The following is a 17,192-nucleotide window of genomic DNA, read 5'->3' as shown; positions in this document are numbered from 1 at the left end:
CCCCCCCCCCCCCCCGGCAACAAATCCCAGATGTTCCTGACTTCTCCCTGTCCCTGTGGTCCATTGTGAGCCTCAGCTCACATGTGTATGGTGAGGGGATTGACTGAGAGCCACAGCCCCAGGACTCCTCTCTGCCCCCTCCTCGGACCCCCTCAGGGAGTCACAAACCCTCCCGGGTTGGGAGGCTCCTGCAGGAATCCCAGGGAGGTTACAGACCCTGTGAGTTGAGGGAAGGGGTGTTTCACTCGGGTGGTGAGCACTTGATTGGGGTGAGTGAATGAGAGAGAGGGAGAGAGAGAGAAAGAGAGGCGGAGAAGGAGATAAAGCGTGTGTGCGCGCGCGCCCGTCCCTGCAGGGTAGGGGTGGCGGGGACTGGCCGGGTCCCGGTGGGGAGGGAGACGAGCGAGACGAAATGGCAAGGAGGGGAGGGGCCGGGTGCTGTCGGACAAAAGTTTTCTGGAAGCACTAGGCTCTGGCTGGGTTGGGGGAAGGGAAGGAGAGAAAGACTCAGACACCCCCACCCCGCTGAGGCCCCCATAAATATTTACACACTGGGCAGAAAAGGCTGGGACACAAATCCCAGACGGACAGACAGACACTGAGGTGTGTGTGTGTCTGGTGTTGGGAGTGGGGAGAGTTGGAGCCAACTTGGCGCGGCCACCGCCTCCGTTCGGGCCCTACCCCCATCGTCTCAGCCCTCCACTCTCCTTGGACCCGGTCCCCGATACCCAGATTCCTCGCCTCCACCTCCACTCAAGCTTCCCCGAACCCTCTCCCCGCTTCTCAGGGAGGAGGGGGGAGAATGACCACCGCCCCCAACCCCCTACCCGGCTCTCGTCCAGTCTAGCTCTCCATCCCCGGTCCTACCTGGGCCGGGGGCTGCGCTGGGGGCTCCATGGGGCGCGTCGCAGTGAGGGGGGCGCTGGCCACTCACCTGGGACATCGGCCCGGGACCTGCGGGAAACAGGGCTCAGCGGGCGGAGCGGAAGGTCCCCGCGCGCGCGAAAGGGGAAAAGGGGGCCGGGCAGAGGGCGATCCAGCGGCAGCCGTGCGCCCATCCCTTCCCACCTCGGCCCCCGACCGACTTACTCGTGCGAGCTGCGCGCCGCTCTCTCGCGCCGCGGGGATCACTGCGCGGGGCCTGCCATGCGCGACGGCCGCGAGCGCCCCAGCCCAAGGGCAACTCGGCTCCACTGCGCTCGCTCCGCGCCCCTCCCCTCTCACTCGCTCCTTTCTCCCATTTCGGCGCCAGCGCGCGCCTCTGGCCCGCTTCCTTCTGCCTCCTTTCCCTGTAGCCCCCTCGCTCCTCCCCTGCTTGCCTCTCCTCTTCCTTCCCCTCCTCCCCGGCCCACCCTCTCCCCGCCCCTCCTCGCCTTCCCAGGCGCCCCCCCCACCCACGTCCCTTCCCCCGCGCCGGGCTCGTCGCTGCCTGGGCGGGACACGTCTGTCCGCGGGGCGCCGCGGCTGGAGCCCCCACAGGAAGCCGGCTCCGCGCGTTTCCTCCGCGCTCTCGGAGCTGGGCCCAGTCTCCCCAGATCCCCGCCCCCCTCCCAGGCCCAGCGCCCCGGGGGGCGTGCAAAAGGGGCCGCGCGCGTTCCCCTTCGCCTGTCCTAAACTCTGCGAAAGTTTTTGAAAAAGCAAGAGAACGAGAGAGAGGGAGAAACCATGGTGACCACAACTACCTCGAGCCAATTGTCTGAATATTTGTGGCCCCCAAATCTCGTTGTCCCAAAGGTGGGAGTGATCAAGTTTCTCAGGCACCTTTTGCCCACCCCCTTGGTCTCTGCCCCGGGGTCCTAAGCCTTGGCACAGACCAGAAGTTGTCCCTCCGGGAAATCCGGTTAGTGACCACCTAGTGTCCCGTGTCCTAGAGCAGCCCTAATTCCCCCACCTCCACCAGCCGTGCGTGGGAATTTGGTCAGAAACCCAACTTTGGAGGCAAAGAGAGGTTCTCGAGTTCAGCCTTTCTTTTGGCTCCAGACTGGAATCCGAGGCCTTCCAAATTACGGGCGCTCGGGAAAGGGGAGACAGGGAGCCCCTCCCGGCGGGGGCAGCCCGGCGACACATCTGGAATTGTGAGCTGGGTCCCTCCTCAGGGCCGAGGGTAGGAAGGAGCCGTGGCCAGAGAGTCGGGGTGAGGGGAGTTCAGGGACCCTCAGCGTCGCCCAGGGAGCAGGTCCCCGAAGATGGGGGAGGGCATGGAGCCTGCGGCCCGTTGGGTGGGGGTGGGCGGGCCCGTGGGATGATCAGGTGGGGCCTCCCGCTGTGGTGACAGCGTCTCGGCCACGCTAGACCAAGGACTCCTCGGAGCCGAGTATGGGCTCCCCACCACGAGGGGCCGTGAGCAATTAGGGAGGCAACGGTGGCGCCAGGCCTGTTCTCCCGGTCCCGCCTTCCAGCCCGGGCTTGAAGCGGGGGCTGGGACGCGGGGGCCGAGCTAGGGACTCGGGGCCTCTCCTTGGTGTCCCCCAGTCCCCGCAGTCGCTACTTACGACGCTCGAAGGTCCTCGCGGCGCCGTCGAGGCCAGGACCGCTGTGGTCCCCACGGCTTTCGCCACCCGAGGCCGCGTCCCCGCGATGAGGCCAGGTGGCTTAGGCCGGAAGTGGGGGGCCCCCGGGCCGGGAGGAAGGGGTCCGGCTCCCGCGGCCGCGCAGCCTGGTGCGGGGCCGGCCTGGAACTCCGGGAGCCAGCACGGATCAGTCTGTTGTATGGAAATTCTGGGGAGCGGGGCGGACTCCCCCTTCCCGGCAAGGGCTGAGTCACTGGGACGCGCCCGCGGGGCTTGGCGACTGCAGCATTCTGACCAGCTTACCTGGGTCCGCGAGCTTGGCCTCCTCCGCAGCCAAGAGTGGAAGTGGAAGGGCGTAAGGGGGCGGGGTGGTGGACATGGTCCCCAGTGCTGTCCCCACCGTCGCTCTCCGTCCTCTCCTGAATGTGGGGCCCCCTCCCTAACCACAGACCCTAACCCTGCACCACTAACCCGCCCCGCCTCCCCCCTGCTTCTCAGTCTCTATCCAGGGCCCTTAAACTCTGGATCGGCCCAGTCTCCCAGCCTTACTGTCCGAAATCAGCTGCTTGGGATCCAAAGTCCTCTGAATCTGGCCCAACACTAATTAATATGTCTGGTTTGTTGGAAATGTAAAATATTTACATTTAATCCCACATACCGGTTATACAGGTGTGCTCAGTTTGTGAAAATTAAGCAAGCTGAACATTTAAGGTACATATACTTTTTTATATGGCTATTAAACTTGAATAAAATGTTTTTAAAAATCAACACTCATTAAAATCAACATTCTAGGGCAAAACACTGTATGGTGTGATGACCAGGCATGGGACTCCAGTTCCAGATCTCAACTCCACCATCCACGTGTTTCCTTGGAGAAGTCCCTTTACCTCTCTGAGCCTCGGGAGGGATGAACATTGGGGCCCTCCGTGTGGAACCTAATAGTTTCATTGTTATCCAGGACCAGGACTAGGGTGAGGTAAGTGGGGCGCTCCTCTGGGGTGCAAAATTTAGGAATGTGCCAAGATGAAAAAATGTTTTAATTCAATATTTTTAAAAAGCCAAATCAGCAAATTACTGCCCTGCCAGCCAGCTGCCTATTTTTATTTATTTATTTATTTATTTATTGGCTGTGCCTCACAGCTTGTGAAATCGTTGTTGTTTTTTTTAAATTTTATTTATTTATTTATTTATTTTTGGCTGCATTGGGTCTTTGTTGCTGTGCGCGGGCTTTCTCTAGTTGCGGTGAGTGGGGGCTACTCTTCGTTGCAGTGTGCGAGCTTCTCATTGCGGTGGCTTGTTGCGGAGCACGGGCTCTAGGTATACGTGGGCTTCAGTAGTTGTGGCACACAGGCTCAGTAGTTGTGGCTCGCGGGCTCTAGAGCGCAGGCTCAGTAGTTGTGGTGCACGGGCTTAGTTGCTCCGCGGCACGTGGGATCTTCCCGGACCAGGGCTCGAACCCGTGTCCCCTGAATTGGCAGACGGATTCTTAACCACTGTGCCACCAGGGAAGTCCCAGCTTGTGAAATCTTAGTTCCCTGACCAAGGATGGAACCAGGGATTGAACCCAGGCCCTCAGCAATGAAAGCGCCGAGTCCTAACCACTGGACCACCAGGGAATTCCCCAGCTGCCTATTTTTATAAATAAAGTTTTATTGGAACCAGGGACAGGATTAGGGTGAAGCCAGTGAGATGGAATCATGCAAGTTCAAGGTTAGATCCTGTCTTTATTTAAAATATTGGCATTTTGTTCATTATAGATATTTTGCATTAATTTTGATTTTTAGATATATTGCAGGAAAATATTGTTTACTGAGTAATTACCGAGTAATTGTAATTACCGAGTTTTTTGATGCTCCCTTAAGTTTTGCACCTGAGCCTCACTCACTCTAGGCCTTACACACCTCACCGTTGTCCCTGGCCTACTACTGTCTTCTCCCGAAGGACCTGGCTAGGACCCCAGAGTAAATGAGCGGGAGGCTGAAGATGCTTCCACCCCCCTCACCACCCCCCTCAACACCAGGTAGGCTCTGCATTCAAGCCCAGGCCAGCTCTGCATTCAAGCCCAGGCCTAGCTTTCCTGGGGCCCACTGATCAGTTCAGAGTCAACTGCAAAATCCTTACAATGGCCTTCAGGCTCCAAGAGTTGGGCTCGACCTGCCTTCGCCTTCATCTCCCCTCACTCATTTCCTTCCAGCTTGCTGCTCCCTGAGTTTGTTTTTTCAACTTGCCCCATGTGCTTGCCTCAGGGCCTTTGCACTTGCTCTTCCCTCTCCCCAGAATGTGCTTCCCCTAGATATTCACTTGGCTCCCTTCCTTGTTTCCTCTACTTATGTCACCTTCTCAGAGAGGCCATCCCAGACCACTCACTCTCTGTCCCTTCCCACCACTTTATTATTCTTCATAAACCTTTCACCTCTTGTTGATTAGTAGAATGAAAGCTCCAGGAGAGAGGGGACTTTGCTTTGTCTGCTAGGGTATTCCCTAGAATTGGGTCTGACACAGAGAGCTCAATAAATATTTCGTTTCACAGATGGAAAACAAGGGGCCAGAGAGGGGAAGGGGCATTAGCGAGTCACACAGTGAGTTGGTGGCAAGAGCTTACTAAATCCCATGTTTCCAGACTCCCAACTCAGTGCTCTTTCTTGCCTCCTGGGGCTTATCCTCACCCCCTACCCCCACAGCCCTCCAGACAGCGAAGGGTGACCCTGCACAGCTCTCCTGTACGCTCCCTTCCACACAATGTGATTACAGAGCCTGGCCAGGCTCCAGACCCTGGCGTCCACCCCTCTCCAGCGTCCAGCAGGCAGGCACAGCTCTTCCTGGCTTCCTGTCTGTGGCACAGGGCTGGTCAGTGGCTGGGCTGGGTTCCACAGCTTTGGTTTCCATACCCTGGAGAATGGGGGGCAGGCCATTGTGGTGTGACCTCCCTGTGTTGAAGGGGGTGTGTTTGTGTGTAGTGGGGGGAGGGGGATGCTGGATAGGAACTGAACAACTAGATAGGAACACCCTCCCTAATGAGCAGAGTGGAGAATGGGGCTCTAATCCCCCCTTCCTCAAGGACATGGCATGCGACGGTGGGAGGGGAGCTCTGGGCCCCAGGCCTGTTTCTCTTCCTTTTTTCTATTCTTGGTGATCAGAAGACGGTGGTGTGTCACATTCATTCAGTACACATGAGTTGGGTATGTTCTATATGCCAGCCCCTTGCTGGATAGTTCTAGATTTGTTGCTTCCTTTCTTTTCTTTTTCTTTAAATTTACTTTTTTAACATCTTTATTGGAGTATAATTGCTTTACAATGTTGTGTTAGTTTCTGCTGTATAACAAAGTGGATCAGCTATATGTATACATATATCCCCATATCCCCTCCCTCTTGCGTCTCCCTCCCATGTTGCTTCCTTTAATACCCACACAGTCCGGAAAGCTATTATCCTCATTTTACAGGTGAGGAAGCTGAGGCACAGTGAGGTGAAGTGACTTGCCCATGGCCACACAACTAGTATGGGCTGCAGCCGGGACTTGTACCACATTTCTTTTATGTTTTTAATTTTTTTGGCCGTGCCGTGTGGCATGCAGGATCTTAGTTCCCTGACCAGCGATCTAACCCATGCCCCCTGCAGTGGAAGCGCGGAGTCTCAACCACTGGACCGCCAGAGAAGTCCCTTGTACCACATTTCTGAAGCCCACCGCAGTGCTCATTCCAATCCCTGACATGGCCTTTAGCACAGAGAACTGTGATATTCTTCCAGATGTGTCCCCAACCTCCAAGCTGGCTGCTGGAGATGGAAGCATGGCCCTGGCCCCCCTCCTCTGTCTCATCGGTAATTGGCAGCGTAGAAAGAGTGGGGCTTGGTTTGGTATCGTGGAGACCCAATTTGCATCCTGGCTCACTCACTTCTACCTAGCTCTGTGATTTGGGGCAAGTCATTTGAACTCTCTGAGCTTCCAGTTCTGTTGTGTAAACCCAGGAGGATGGTTCCCACTTCACAACTGGGAAGAAATTAAGTGAGCACCTGGTACAACATCAGAGGCTTCAGTAAATGGTTAGCTCCCTTGCCCGGGTCTGCCCTCCCTGACGCTCACCCAGCAGCAAGCACGGGGAGCCTCACAGGGCATGTGTCCAGCACCTTACCTGGTGCTCACTATGCGACAGGCACAGTTCACAGCACTTTAAATGAATTAACCAGTTTAATAGTAACAACATTAAATATCAATTAATATTAAGTACCAATATTTCCCCCATTTCACAGGTGAGGAAACAGAAGCATAGAGAGGTTCAGCAACTTGCTTAAGCCTCACAGCCTTCCCTTCAGCACCATCTTGCCTGGGGGGAGGGAGGGGTCTCAGGGCTCATCCTCTACTGGATAGATCCTTTTCATCCCCCAGGGAAGTTAATTAATTCTGAGCTGCTGTTAATCACGTATAAATGCCCTTATGCACTGGCCTCCAAACTTTTTTTTTTTTTTAAGTAATTCAACTTTATAACAATTATAAGTAAACCTCTTAAAATTTTCTGGACAGTGCCAGTCTTAAAAAAAAAAGATTTATTTTTTAGAGCAGATTTAGGTTCACAGCAAAATTGAGTGGAAAGTATAGAGAGTTCCCGTGCACCCCCTGCCCCACACATACCCAGCCTCCCCCATCATCCACATGCGCCCCCAGAGTGCTACATTTGTTACAACTGATGGATCTGCACTGTCCCATCATTATCACTCAAAGTCCATAGCTAACATTCAGGCTCATTCTTGGCATTGTACATTCTGTGGGTTTTGACAAGCATATAACGACATGTATCTACCACTATAGTATCGTACAGAGTATTTTCACTGCCCTAAAAATCCTCTGTGCTCCACCTATTCATCCTTCCCTCCCCCTAACCTCTGACAGCCACTGATTTTTTTTTTTTTTTTTTTTTGGCTGCGTTGGGTCTTTTTTGCTGTGCGTGGGCTTTCTCGGGCTTTCTCTAGTTGTGGTGAGTGGGGGCTACTCTTCTTTGCTGTGCGCGACCTTCTCATTGTGGTGGCTTCTCTTCTTGCGGAGCATGGACTCTAGGCACGCAGGCTTCAGTAGTTGCGGTATGTGGGCTCAGTAGTTGTGGCTCACGGGCTCTAGAGCGCAGGCTCAATAGTTGTGGTGCATGGGCTTAGTTGCTCCGTGGCATGTGGGATCTTCCTGGACCAGGGATCGAACCCATGTCCCCTGCACTGGCAGGCGGATTCTTAACCACTGTACCACCAGGGAAGTCCCAACCACTGATATTTTTAACTGTCTCCATAGTTTTACCTTTTCCAGAATGTTGTGTAGTTGGAATCATACATTATGTAGCCTTTTCAGATTGGCTTCTTTCACTTAATAATATATATGTAATGTTCCTCCAGGTCTTTTCATGGCTTGATAGTCCTTTTCTTTTTATCACTGAATAATATTCCATTATCTGAATGTACCACAGTTTCTTTATCCATTTTTTTATTTGAAGGGTATCTTGGTTGCTTCCAAGTTTTGACAATTATGAATAAAGCTGCTATAAACATCTGTATGCAGGTTTTTGTTGGACATAAGTTTTCAGCTCATTTGGGTAAATACCTAGGAGCATGATTGCTGGATCATATGGTAAGAGTATGTTTAATTTTCTAAGAAACCTCCAAGCTGTCTTCCAAAGAGGCCGTACCATTTTGCATTCCCACCAGCAGTGAATGAGAGTTCCTGTTGCTCCATATCCTTACCAGCATTGACGTTGTCAGTGTTTTGGATTCTCGTCATTCTGATAGGTGTGTAGTAGTATCTCATTGTTGCTTTAAACTGCATTTCCCTAATGATATAAGAAGTTGAGCATCTTTTCATATGCTTGTTTGTATCTGTATATCATCTTCAGTGATGTGTCTGTTCAGGTCTTTTGCCCTTTTTTTTTTTTTTCCTTTTGATAGGTGTTTTTTCTTCTCATTCCTAGTGGGAGGATATTTAATAATATTTTCCCAAGTATAATGAAGAATAACAGTTACCATTGTATATATGTGCTACATCTTCTTTATCCATTCATCTGTCGATGGACACTTAGATTGCTTCCATGTCTTGCCTCTCACTGTTGTGGCCTCTCCCATTGCGGAGCACAGGCTCCGGATGCGCAGGCTCAGGGGCCATGGCTCACGGGCCCAGCCGCTCTGCGGCATGTGGGATCCTCCCGGACCGGGGCACGAACCCGTGTCCCCTCCATCGGCAGACGGACTCTCAACCACTGCGCCACCAGGGAAGCCCCTTTTGCCCATTTTTAAATTGGGTGGTTCATTTTCTTATTGTTGAATTCTAAGAGTTCTCTGTATATTTTGGGTAACAGTCCTTTATCAGATACGTCTTTTGTGGGACTTCCCTGGTGGCTCAGTGGTTAAGAATCAGCCTGCCAATGCAGGGGACGTGGGTTCGATCCCTGGTCCGGGAAGATCCCACATGGCATGGAGCAACTAAACATTTGCACCATAACTACTGAGCCCACATGCTGCAGCTACTGAAGCCTGTGTGCCTAAAGCCCGTGCTCTGCAACAAGAGAAGCCAATCACAATGAGAAGCCCACACACCGCAATGAAGACCCAATACAGCCCCCCCCAAATAATAAATTAATTTTTTTTAAAATAAAAAACTTAAATTTAAAAAAAGATATGTCTTTTGCAAATATTTTCTCCCAGTTTGTGGCTTGTTTATTCATTCTCTTCAAAGTGCTTTCTGCAGAGCAAAAGTTTTAAATTTTAAGTCCAGCTTATCAATTATTTCTTTCATGGGCCCTGCCTTTGTATTATATCTAAAAAGTCATTGACATGGGGCTTCCCTGGTGGGGGAAGCCTCCATATACAAACCATTTTTTAACGGCTTTATGAAGATATAATTCACATACCATACAATTTACCCATTTAAAGTGTACGATTTAGTAGGTTTTGGTATATTACATTACTAATTGTTTTAAATTATGGTAAAACATTTATAACATACATTTTTCCATTTTAATAATTTTAAGTGTACAAGTCAGTGGCAGTAATTACATTCAAAATGTTGTGCAACCATCATCACTATCTATTTCCAAATCTTTTTCATCACTCCAAATAGAAATTTGCAACTACTAAGCAGTAACTCCCTAGTTTCTTAGGTTGGCCATGACAAAATGCCAAAAGCTAAATGGCTTAAAACAATAGCAATTTATTGTCTCACAGTTCTGGAGGATAGGAGTCTGAGGTCAAGGTGTCAGCAGAGTCATGCTCTCTCTGACGGCTTTAGGGGAGAATTCTTCCTTGCTTCCTCTAGCTTCTGGTGTTTGCTGGCAATCCTTGGAGTTCCTTGGCTTGTAGATTCATCACTCCAGTCACATGGCCATCTTCTCCCTGTGTCTTCACATCACCTTCCCTCTGTGTATGTCTGTCTCTGTGTCCAAAGGACACCAGTCATACTGGATCAGGGCCAGTTCTAAAATGACCTCATCTTAACCTTGTTAAATTTGCACAGACTCTATTTCCAAATAACATCACATTCGGAGGTACTCGGGGTTAAGACTTCAATGTATCTTTCGTGGGGGGCATAATGCAACCCCTAATACTCCCTATTCCTCCCTTCCCCCAGCCCCTGGCACTCTGTAATCTACTTTCTGTCTCTATGAATTTGCTTATTCTAGATAAGTGGAATACAATACTTGTCCTTTTGTGTCTGGTTTATTTCACTTAGCATATTTTCAAGGTTCATCTATGTTGTAGCATGTATCAGAACTTCATTCCTTTTTATGGGTGAATAAATAGTCCATTGTATGGATATGCCACATTTTTTTTTACCCATTCATGTGTTGATGGATACTTGGGTTGTTTCCATCTTTTGGCTACTCTGAATAATGCTGCAATGAACATTAGTGTTCAAGCCCTGCTTCCTCTAAAGTATTTTGACAGTGCACCTATATCAAGTTTTTTAAATTGCCCATCAATCTCCATATGTGTCATTTACTTATAAATTATATACTTGTGCTATTATGTTATATATAGTGTACATAATAAATATGCTTAAAAGCGAAAGGGTGAGACAAAGAGTAAATATGAATGAATCCAATATAAATGAAGTAAATATAAATAAGTGTTTCTTCGTGAATCCCGTTTTGGAGACAATGATGTACCACTCTTCCTGAAAGAACATATGTGATTGACAGAAGGCCTTGCCTTAACCTCCTGGTTGTAGCTTTCTCAGGATCCCATATTTCTTTGACAATCTGATGAAGATTATGGGCACTCTCCAAAAAAACTTCCCTCAAATAAACATAGCATTTCCAATACAAGTTTGGGAGATCCATAGAAGCCCAGAAAGCCTCATTTAAGATTACTTGCCTTAATCTGAAGGCCTGCTTCAATGGTGGAATTTCAGATATCTGCATCAAGTGACATTTGAAGGTGGGGAGAAAGAATTTTATTCACCTCCGTAGCCCTGTTTCTGAGTCTATGGGTTTTTTAGGATAACCTGACATTGCTGAAGAGAACAAACAAAGCAAAATATATGGAGATTGGAACTGCATCCAATAATCAGAAAGTGCTTCTGAATAGCCAAGAGAATAAAACAGAACTGCAGGTGATGAAGGTGGTGGTAGGAGTGGAAGGGGGGTTGTTGGGTGGGGGCTTGTGTATCCTGGCCCCGGAAGATGCCCATGGACTCCCACTGGGGTGATCGACAGTCTGGCTTAAAGTCGCCAAGCTGATGGGTGGGATAATGTCAGATTCCCACTAAGGGGAAAATCATGGAGAGTTTGCATTTGGGTTTCCTTTCCACTTTGGACCTTGCAGTAATAAGAAGCAAGCCATTTTCACATTCTCATTATCATCTCATTTATTGCCATTCGTATCAATTAGTGTCCAAACAGGAAAACAGAAACCATTCTATGTGCTTTTAGCAGAAGGGGGTTTAATACTGGGAATTGGTCACAAATGTCTTAGAAGGGAGGAGGTGATGCTCAGAGGCTAGGAAGCTGCTACCATCCCTGGGCTGGAACCCACAAACGCACACCTGGGGTTGAGTAGCTGGAAGTGTTGCCACTGGAACAGCTGCCACTGAGCAGCAAGCAGGGACCCTTCTTGCCCACTGATGCTAAGGAAGTGCCCACCCCAGGTGTCCACGCTGCTGCTGCCAGTTCAGAAGCAACCTGCGGAAGCAGAAAACTCTGCTCCTTCCTCCCTCTTGCCTTCCCATCTCTCACCGGTTCCTCCCATTCGCAGAACCTAACTGGAGTTTGGGAAATGTAGTTTGCTAGCTTCCAGCACCTGCAGAACACAGACGGGAGGACATGAAGCTGGGAGCCAACAGGGCACCAGCAAGTCACAGCAGCCACCGCAGACCCCACCAGAAACAGACCCATGTGGACCATTGACTTTTCTGTCTCCCCTCCCCTGGGGTGCCCTCCTTGAAGACAGGGTGCTGTTTGTCCACCACACTTTCTCCAGCACCTTGAATGGGGTACCTGAGTCAGTGCTCCATAAAACTGTTTTCCCTGACCATTTTATCCTCCCACGGCGACAGAGTGAGTGTTCTCCGCTTTCAATGTATAAAGGAACCAAGGTCCAGAAAGTCATGACTTGCCCAAAGGGACCGAGCTACCATGACATGCCTGTCTGACAAGTCTCGGGAAGGCTTTGGGCGAGGACAGGGCTGACTTGGCAGCTGTCTGCGGCCCACTGCCCGCCACGCCTTCCAGTCTGGCTGCCCAGAGCAAGCTGTGATGTGGATGTCTCTTTCAGGTCTACAAGTGCTCTCAGAGCTGAAGCCAAGAAGGCCTGACTCAGCTGTGACCTCCTCAGGGCTGGGAACTTCCTCCTGCCGTAGGAAATAGGGCATCCTGGCACCTCTCTGCCAAGAGGGCCACGCTGGAAGTCAGGTAGGATAGTCAATGGAGACAGGGGCTGGAAGAGGCAGGAGCGGGACCCTGCATTGGACCCGCCCTCCTCTGTTCCCCAGGGTGGAGCTCTCCATCGCAGAGTCTCTGCTATACTTAGAGTGACAAGATTTCCCAAACCAAAAATTGGTACATGTGGTTAGACACATATGACTGTCTTTATGAGGAAAATGGGAGAGAGTGTTAGAAATAGGGTCTATCTCAGGGTTTCTCAATCTTGGCACTCTTGACACTTGGGGGCCAGATGATTCTTTGTTTTGGGGCTGTCCTGGGCACTGTAGGATGTTTAGCAGCATCCCTGACTTCTACCCACTAGATGCTGGTAGCATTCCTCAAGTTGCGACAACTGAAAATGTCTCCAGACATTGCCAAGTGTCCCCAGGGCAGGGTAGAGGGAAGCACTCCAGTTGAAAAGCAATGGTCAGAATTCCCTGGCAGTCCAGTGGTTAGGACTCCATGCTTTACTGCCAAGGGCCCGGGTTCCATCCCTGGCCAGATAACACCAAAAAAAAAAAAAAAAGCAGTGGTCTATCCCCAAAACTCAGGTTGTATCTCTACACTGGACATGGCCAGTGGCCAGGAGATGTTGCCCAGTCTGGCAGAAATATAGTCCTGCCCCTTGAGGAGGGAGGCACAATACTGGCCCTAGTCTGAGGGAAGAGACAGATCCTGACCCTGGGGAACTTCTGGACTAATGGGGGAGATTAGACAGCCCCTAGAGAAACAGGAAAACATGGTGCTTAAGAACATTGGACTTTGGAGCCAGAATCCAGTATTCAAATCCTGGCTCCACCATTAATAGGATAAGTTACCTCTTTGAACCTCAATTTCCTTATTTATATGATGGGGATAATGATGGTACCTATGTTGTAGAATTCTATAAAATTATTTATTTATAATTTATTTGTTTTTATGATCGACTTTATTTTTTAGAAAAGTTTTAGGTTTACAGAAAAATTGAGAGGCTAGTACAGAGTTCCCATATATCTCATAGCCAGTTTTCTCTGTTATTAACATTTGTTATAATTAATGACCCAACACTGATACTTTTTATCATTAACTAAAGCCCATAGTTTATTCAGATTTCCTTAGTTTTACCTAAGGTCTTTTTCCTGTTCCAGGATCCCATCCGGGACAGCTCATTATATTTTGTTGTCATGGCTCCTTAGGCTCTTCTTGGCTGTGACGGTTTCTCAGACTTTTCTTTTTTTATAAATTTATTTATTTATTTTTGGCTGTGTTGGGTCTTTGTTGCTGCGCACGGGCTTTCTCTAGCTATGGCGAGTGGGGGGTTACTCTCCACTGCGGTGCGCGGGCTTCTCATTGCGGTGGCTTCTCTTGTGGAGCACGGACTTTAGGTGCGTGGGCTTCAGTAGTTGTGGCTCACGGGCTCTAGAGCGCAGGCTCGGTAGTTGTGGCGCACGGGCTTAGTTGTTTCGCAGCAATGTGGGATCTTCCCAGAAGAGGTCTCGAACCGTGTCCCCTGCATTGGCAGGCGGATTCTTAACCACTGTGCCACCAGGGAAGCCCTCAGACTTTTCTTGCTTGTGATGACCTTGACAGTTTTTAGGAGTACTAGTCAGGTATATTGCAGGATGCCCTTTTACTGGAATTTGTCTGACTTTTTCTCATGATTGGACTGGGATCATAGATTTGAGGAGGACAAGGTCACGGGGTAAAGCACCCTCCTCGTCGTGTTGTCTCAATACTACATCTTATCAACATGACTTATGACTGTGGATGTTGACCTTGATCACCTGGCTGAGGTGGTGTTTGTCAGGTTTCTCTGCTGTGAAGTTCCTCCCTCTCTCCTGGCTGTGCTCTTGGGAAGAAAGTGGCTGTGCACAATCCATGCTTAAGGAGTGGGGGACCTCATAAGGAATTTGTGAAGACTGAATAAGTGCAGAGATACATGCTCCTTAGAACAGTGCCTGGCATGTGGTAACCCTTCTGAACGATTTGCTGTTATGATGACGATAGGGAGACCCTCTGAAGAGGAGATTGGATGGTCCCCACGCAGAAAACTCAGGGCAACTTGTAAGACGGTATACTGGGTTAGGCAGAATAATGACCACCCCCCCCCCTCCAAAGATGTCCCAGGAATTTATGAATACGTTGCCTTACATAGCAAAAGGGATTTTGCAGATGTGATTAAAGGTATGGACCTTGAGATGGGGAGATTACTCTGGATTATCCAGGGGAGCCAATCTAATCACATAAATCCTTAAAAGTGGAGAAGCTTTCCTGGCTAAAAGTACAGAGAGAAGGGCTCCCCTGGTGGCGCAGTGGTTGAGAATCCACCTGCCAATGCAGGGGACACGGGTTCGAGTCCTGATCCGGGAGGATCCCACATGCCACGGAGCATCTAAGCCCGTGTGCCACAACTGCTGAGCCAGCGCCCTGGAGCCCACGAGCCACAACTACTGAGCCAGTGTGCTGCAACTATTGAGGCCTGCGCGCCTGGAGCCCGTGCTCCGCAACCAGGGGGGCCACCGCAATGAGAAGCCCACACACCACGGCGGGGAGTAGCCCCCGCTCGCCACAAATGGAGAGGGCCCGTGCGCAGCCACGAAGACCCAACACAACCAAAAATACATAAATAAATAAATAAATTTATTAAAAAATAAAAGCACAGAGAGAAGGTACACAAGGTCAGTGCCTTTCGACATGGACGGCAGAGGGTCAGAGAGATGGCAGCATAAGCACTTGACCTACTGTTGCCAGTTCTGAAGGTGGAGGGAAGGGCCCCGGGCCCCAGGAAGGCACGCAGCCCTGCCAACGCCTGGAGTTTAGCCCCATGAGAGCCGTGTTGGACCTCCTATCTACAGAACCATGAGGTGATACACCTGCGGTATTTAAAGCCGCTGACGTTGGTCAAGGCAGCGTTAGGAAACTAATACGTGTACCGACAAGCATGGGGTTGGAAGTGGAAACATAGTCCTCAAGCAGAAATTGCTACTAACTAACTGCAAATGAATCAGCTTTCCAGCCCTCTTACCCTGTGAACTCAATTCTTCCAGAACAATAACAACAACCACCAAAAAAAACACTGGTGCTGGTGCTGCCATTTCCTGGGGGCCAGCTGCGCCCCAGGCACTCTGCTGGGGCTTTTAGAACACTGTGTCGTTTAATCTTCACACGGCACCATACTGTCTCCAAATTTACAGAACAGACAGAGGGAAGGATCTTCTGCCCGTCTTCATTCCTGGGTCAGCTCCCTGCTAATAACGAACTCTTTACAAGTTGGAAGTGGATTTTCAGTAAGTCAAAGTCCCTTTAAATCCAAAAGGCCAATTAGAGGAGATGTGTTTGCTATCTTACAGGCCTTGGTTCAGGGCTGCCTAAAAATTAGTCCTGGTAGATTTATCAGACATTGCCAGAGCATCTGGAATATCCTGCAAGCATTCACTCATTCATCCAATAAGCATCCATTAAGCACCAACTATCCCCTGCCCTCTAGAAGTTCCAACCCTATGAGGGAGAGTGGGGCTTGCACTGGCATAATTGTAACCTGGGCAGAGTAGGACTGTGGCCTTCAGGAAGCATGTCATAGGTGTTTAACTGGGGACGAGGCACCAGGATGTGGTGGGAATCCAGGAAGGCTGCAAGGAGGTGGCACATTTAAGTTGGGTCTTGAAGAATAAGTAGGCTTCACTAAGCAGAGATGATGCCAGTGGCATTCCAGATAGGACATAAAGCACCAGCAAAGGCATAGAGGAAGAGAAGTGGAGGCTGTGGGTTAAATCTTTTACTCCTCACAGGGTGCCCATGGAGTAGGTACTATTATTATCCCCACTTTGCAGAAGAATACACTGAGGTAAAGAGCAGTTAAATGACTTGCCCTGGAACATACCGAGCTTACAAGTGGTGAGACGGGTGTTTGCAGCCCGGCAGTCTGACTCCAGAGCTCCTGATTTTGGTCTTTTCATCACATCCACTGGGGAAATGCAAGCTTAGCAGGGTGAGTTTAGACGCTCATGGGTGAGAATGAGTGAGAGCTTCATTTATCCATTCCCTTTGTCATTCAACAAACATGGATGGAGCACCCACTGGGTGCCGGCTCTGGGCTAGGGGAAACAAGGGGACTCGAGGAACTCCCATCTGGAGGAGAAGGCAGACATGCAGATGCTGAATCCCCTCGCTGCACGGTGAGTACCCTGAGAGATGGGCAGAGGAGGGAGTGTGGAGGCCAAAGGCCGGCTCCTGGGAAACCTTTTCCAGGAGGATGGGAGATGGAGCAAAGTCGGCGAAGGAGACAGGGCAAAGTGGTTAGAGAGCTTGCAGGAGAGTCAAGGGGGCAAAATCAAGCCCACCCCTGATATTTGCAGGGCCTGGGAAATGCAAATGGCTCCTGGCTCCCAGCCTGCCCCTCCCCCTTTCTTTTCACACTTTCAGCTTGTCCTGCAGAGTGAGGGTCTCCTATTAATGGAATGCATGCACATTCCAACCATAAACCCCAGCTCCGTCCATGCTCTCCACCTGCAAACAGCTGCCCGTAATTGCCCCTCAGGGCCTGGGCACACGCACCCGTCATGCTTCACCCTCAAGAGGACAAACCAAGGCATGAAGCCCTTGCAGGCTCTGGAAGTGGGCCTTGAGCTGTTTGGGCAAAGATGTCCAAATATTGGGTACCTGGAGCGTGGCCTAGAAGACAAGTCACGTGCTCCGGGGGTTGTCGGGGTGGGGCGTGCTCTTTGGCCTCATGAACTCCTTATTCTGTCAAGGACTCTGGTTGTCTGGGTCTAAAGGTCATTTTGCAGACAATTATGGAAGCCCTAAGAAGAGGTT

At 50.3% G+C, this 17,192-nt stretch overlaps 1 protein-coding gene across 1 annotated transcript in view; it reads right to left on the bottom strand.

Moving 5' to 3' along the window:
- Nucleotides 1-2,689, bottom strand: part of MDFI (MyoD family inhibitor) — a 16,070-nt gene extending 13,381 nt beyond the window's left edge. The window contains exons 1-2 of the mRNA XM_007458198.1: nt 2,493-2,689; nt 868-954 (exon numbers count right to left, since the gene is read on the bottom strand). Coding sequence (XP_007458260.1) covers nt 868-943 — 76 coding nt within the window. The 5' untranslated portion in view covers nt 944-954; nt 2,493-2,689. The remainder of the gene's footprint in view (nt 1-867; nt 955-2,492) is intronic.
- Nucleotides 2,690-17,192: the final 14,503 nt, after the last annotated feature.

This window comes from Lipotes vexillifer, unplaced genomic scaffold (assembly GCF_000442215.2).
Source record: "Lipotes vexillifer unplaced genomic scaffold, Lipotes_vexillifer_v1.1 scaffold4, whole genome shotgun sequence".
In the NCBI taxonomy this organism is placed as follows: Eukaryota; Metazoa; Chordata; class Mammalia; order Artiodactyla; family Lipotidae; genus Lipotes; species Lipotes vexillifer.
Note: the sequence above shows the minus strand (reverse complement) of the source record. Positions and strands in the feature narration are given on the sequence as shown.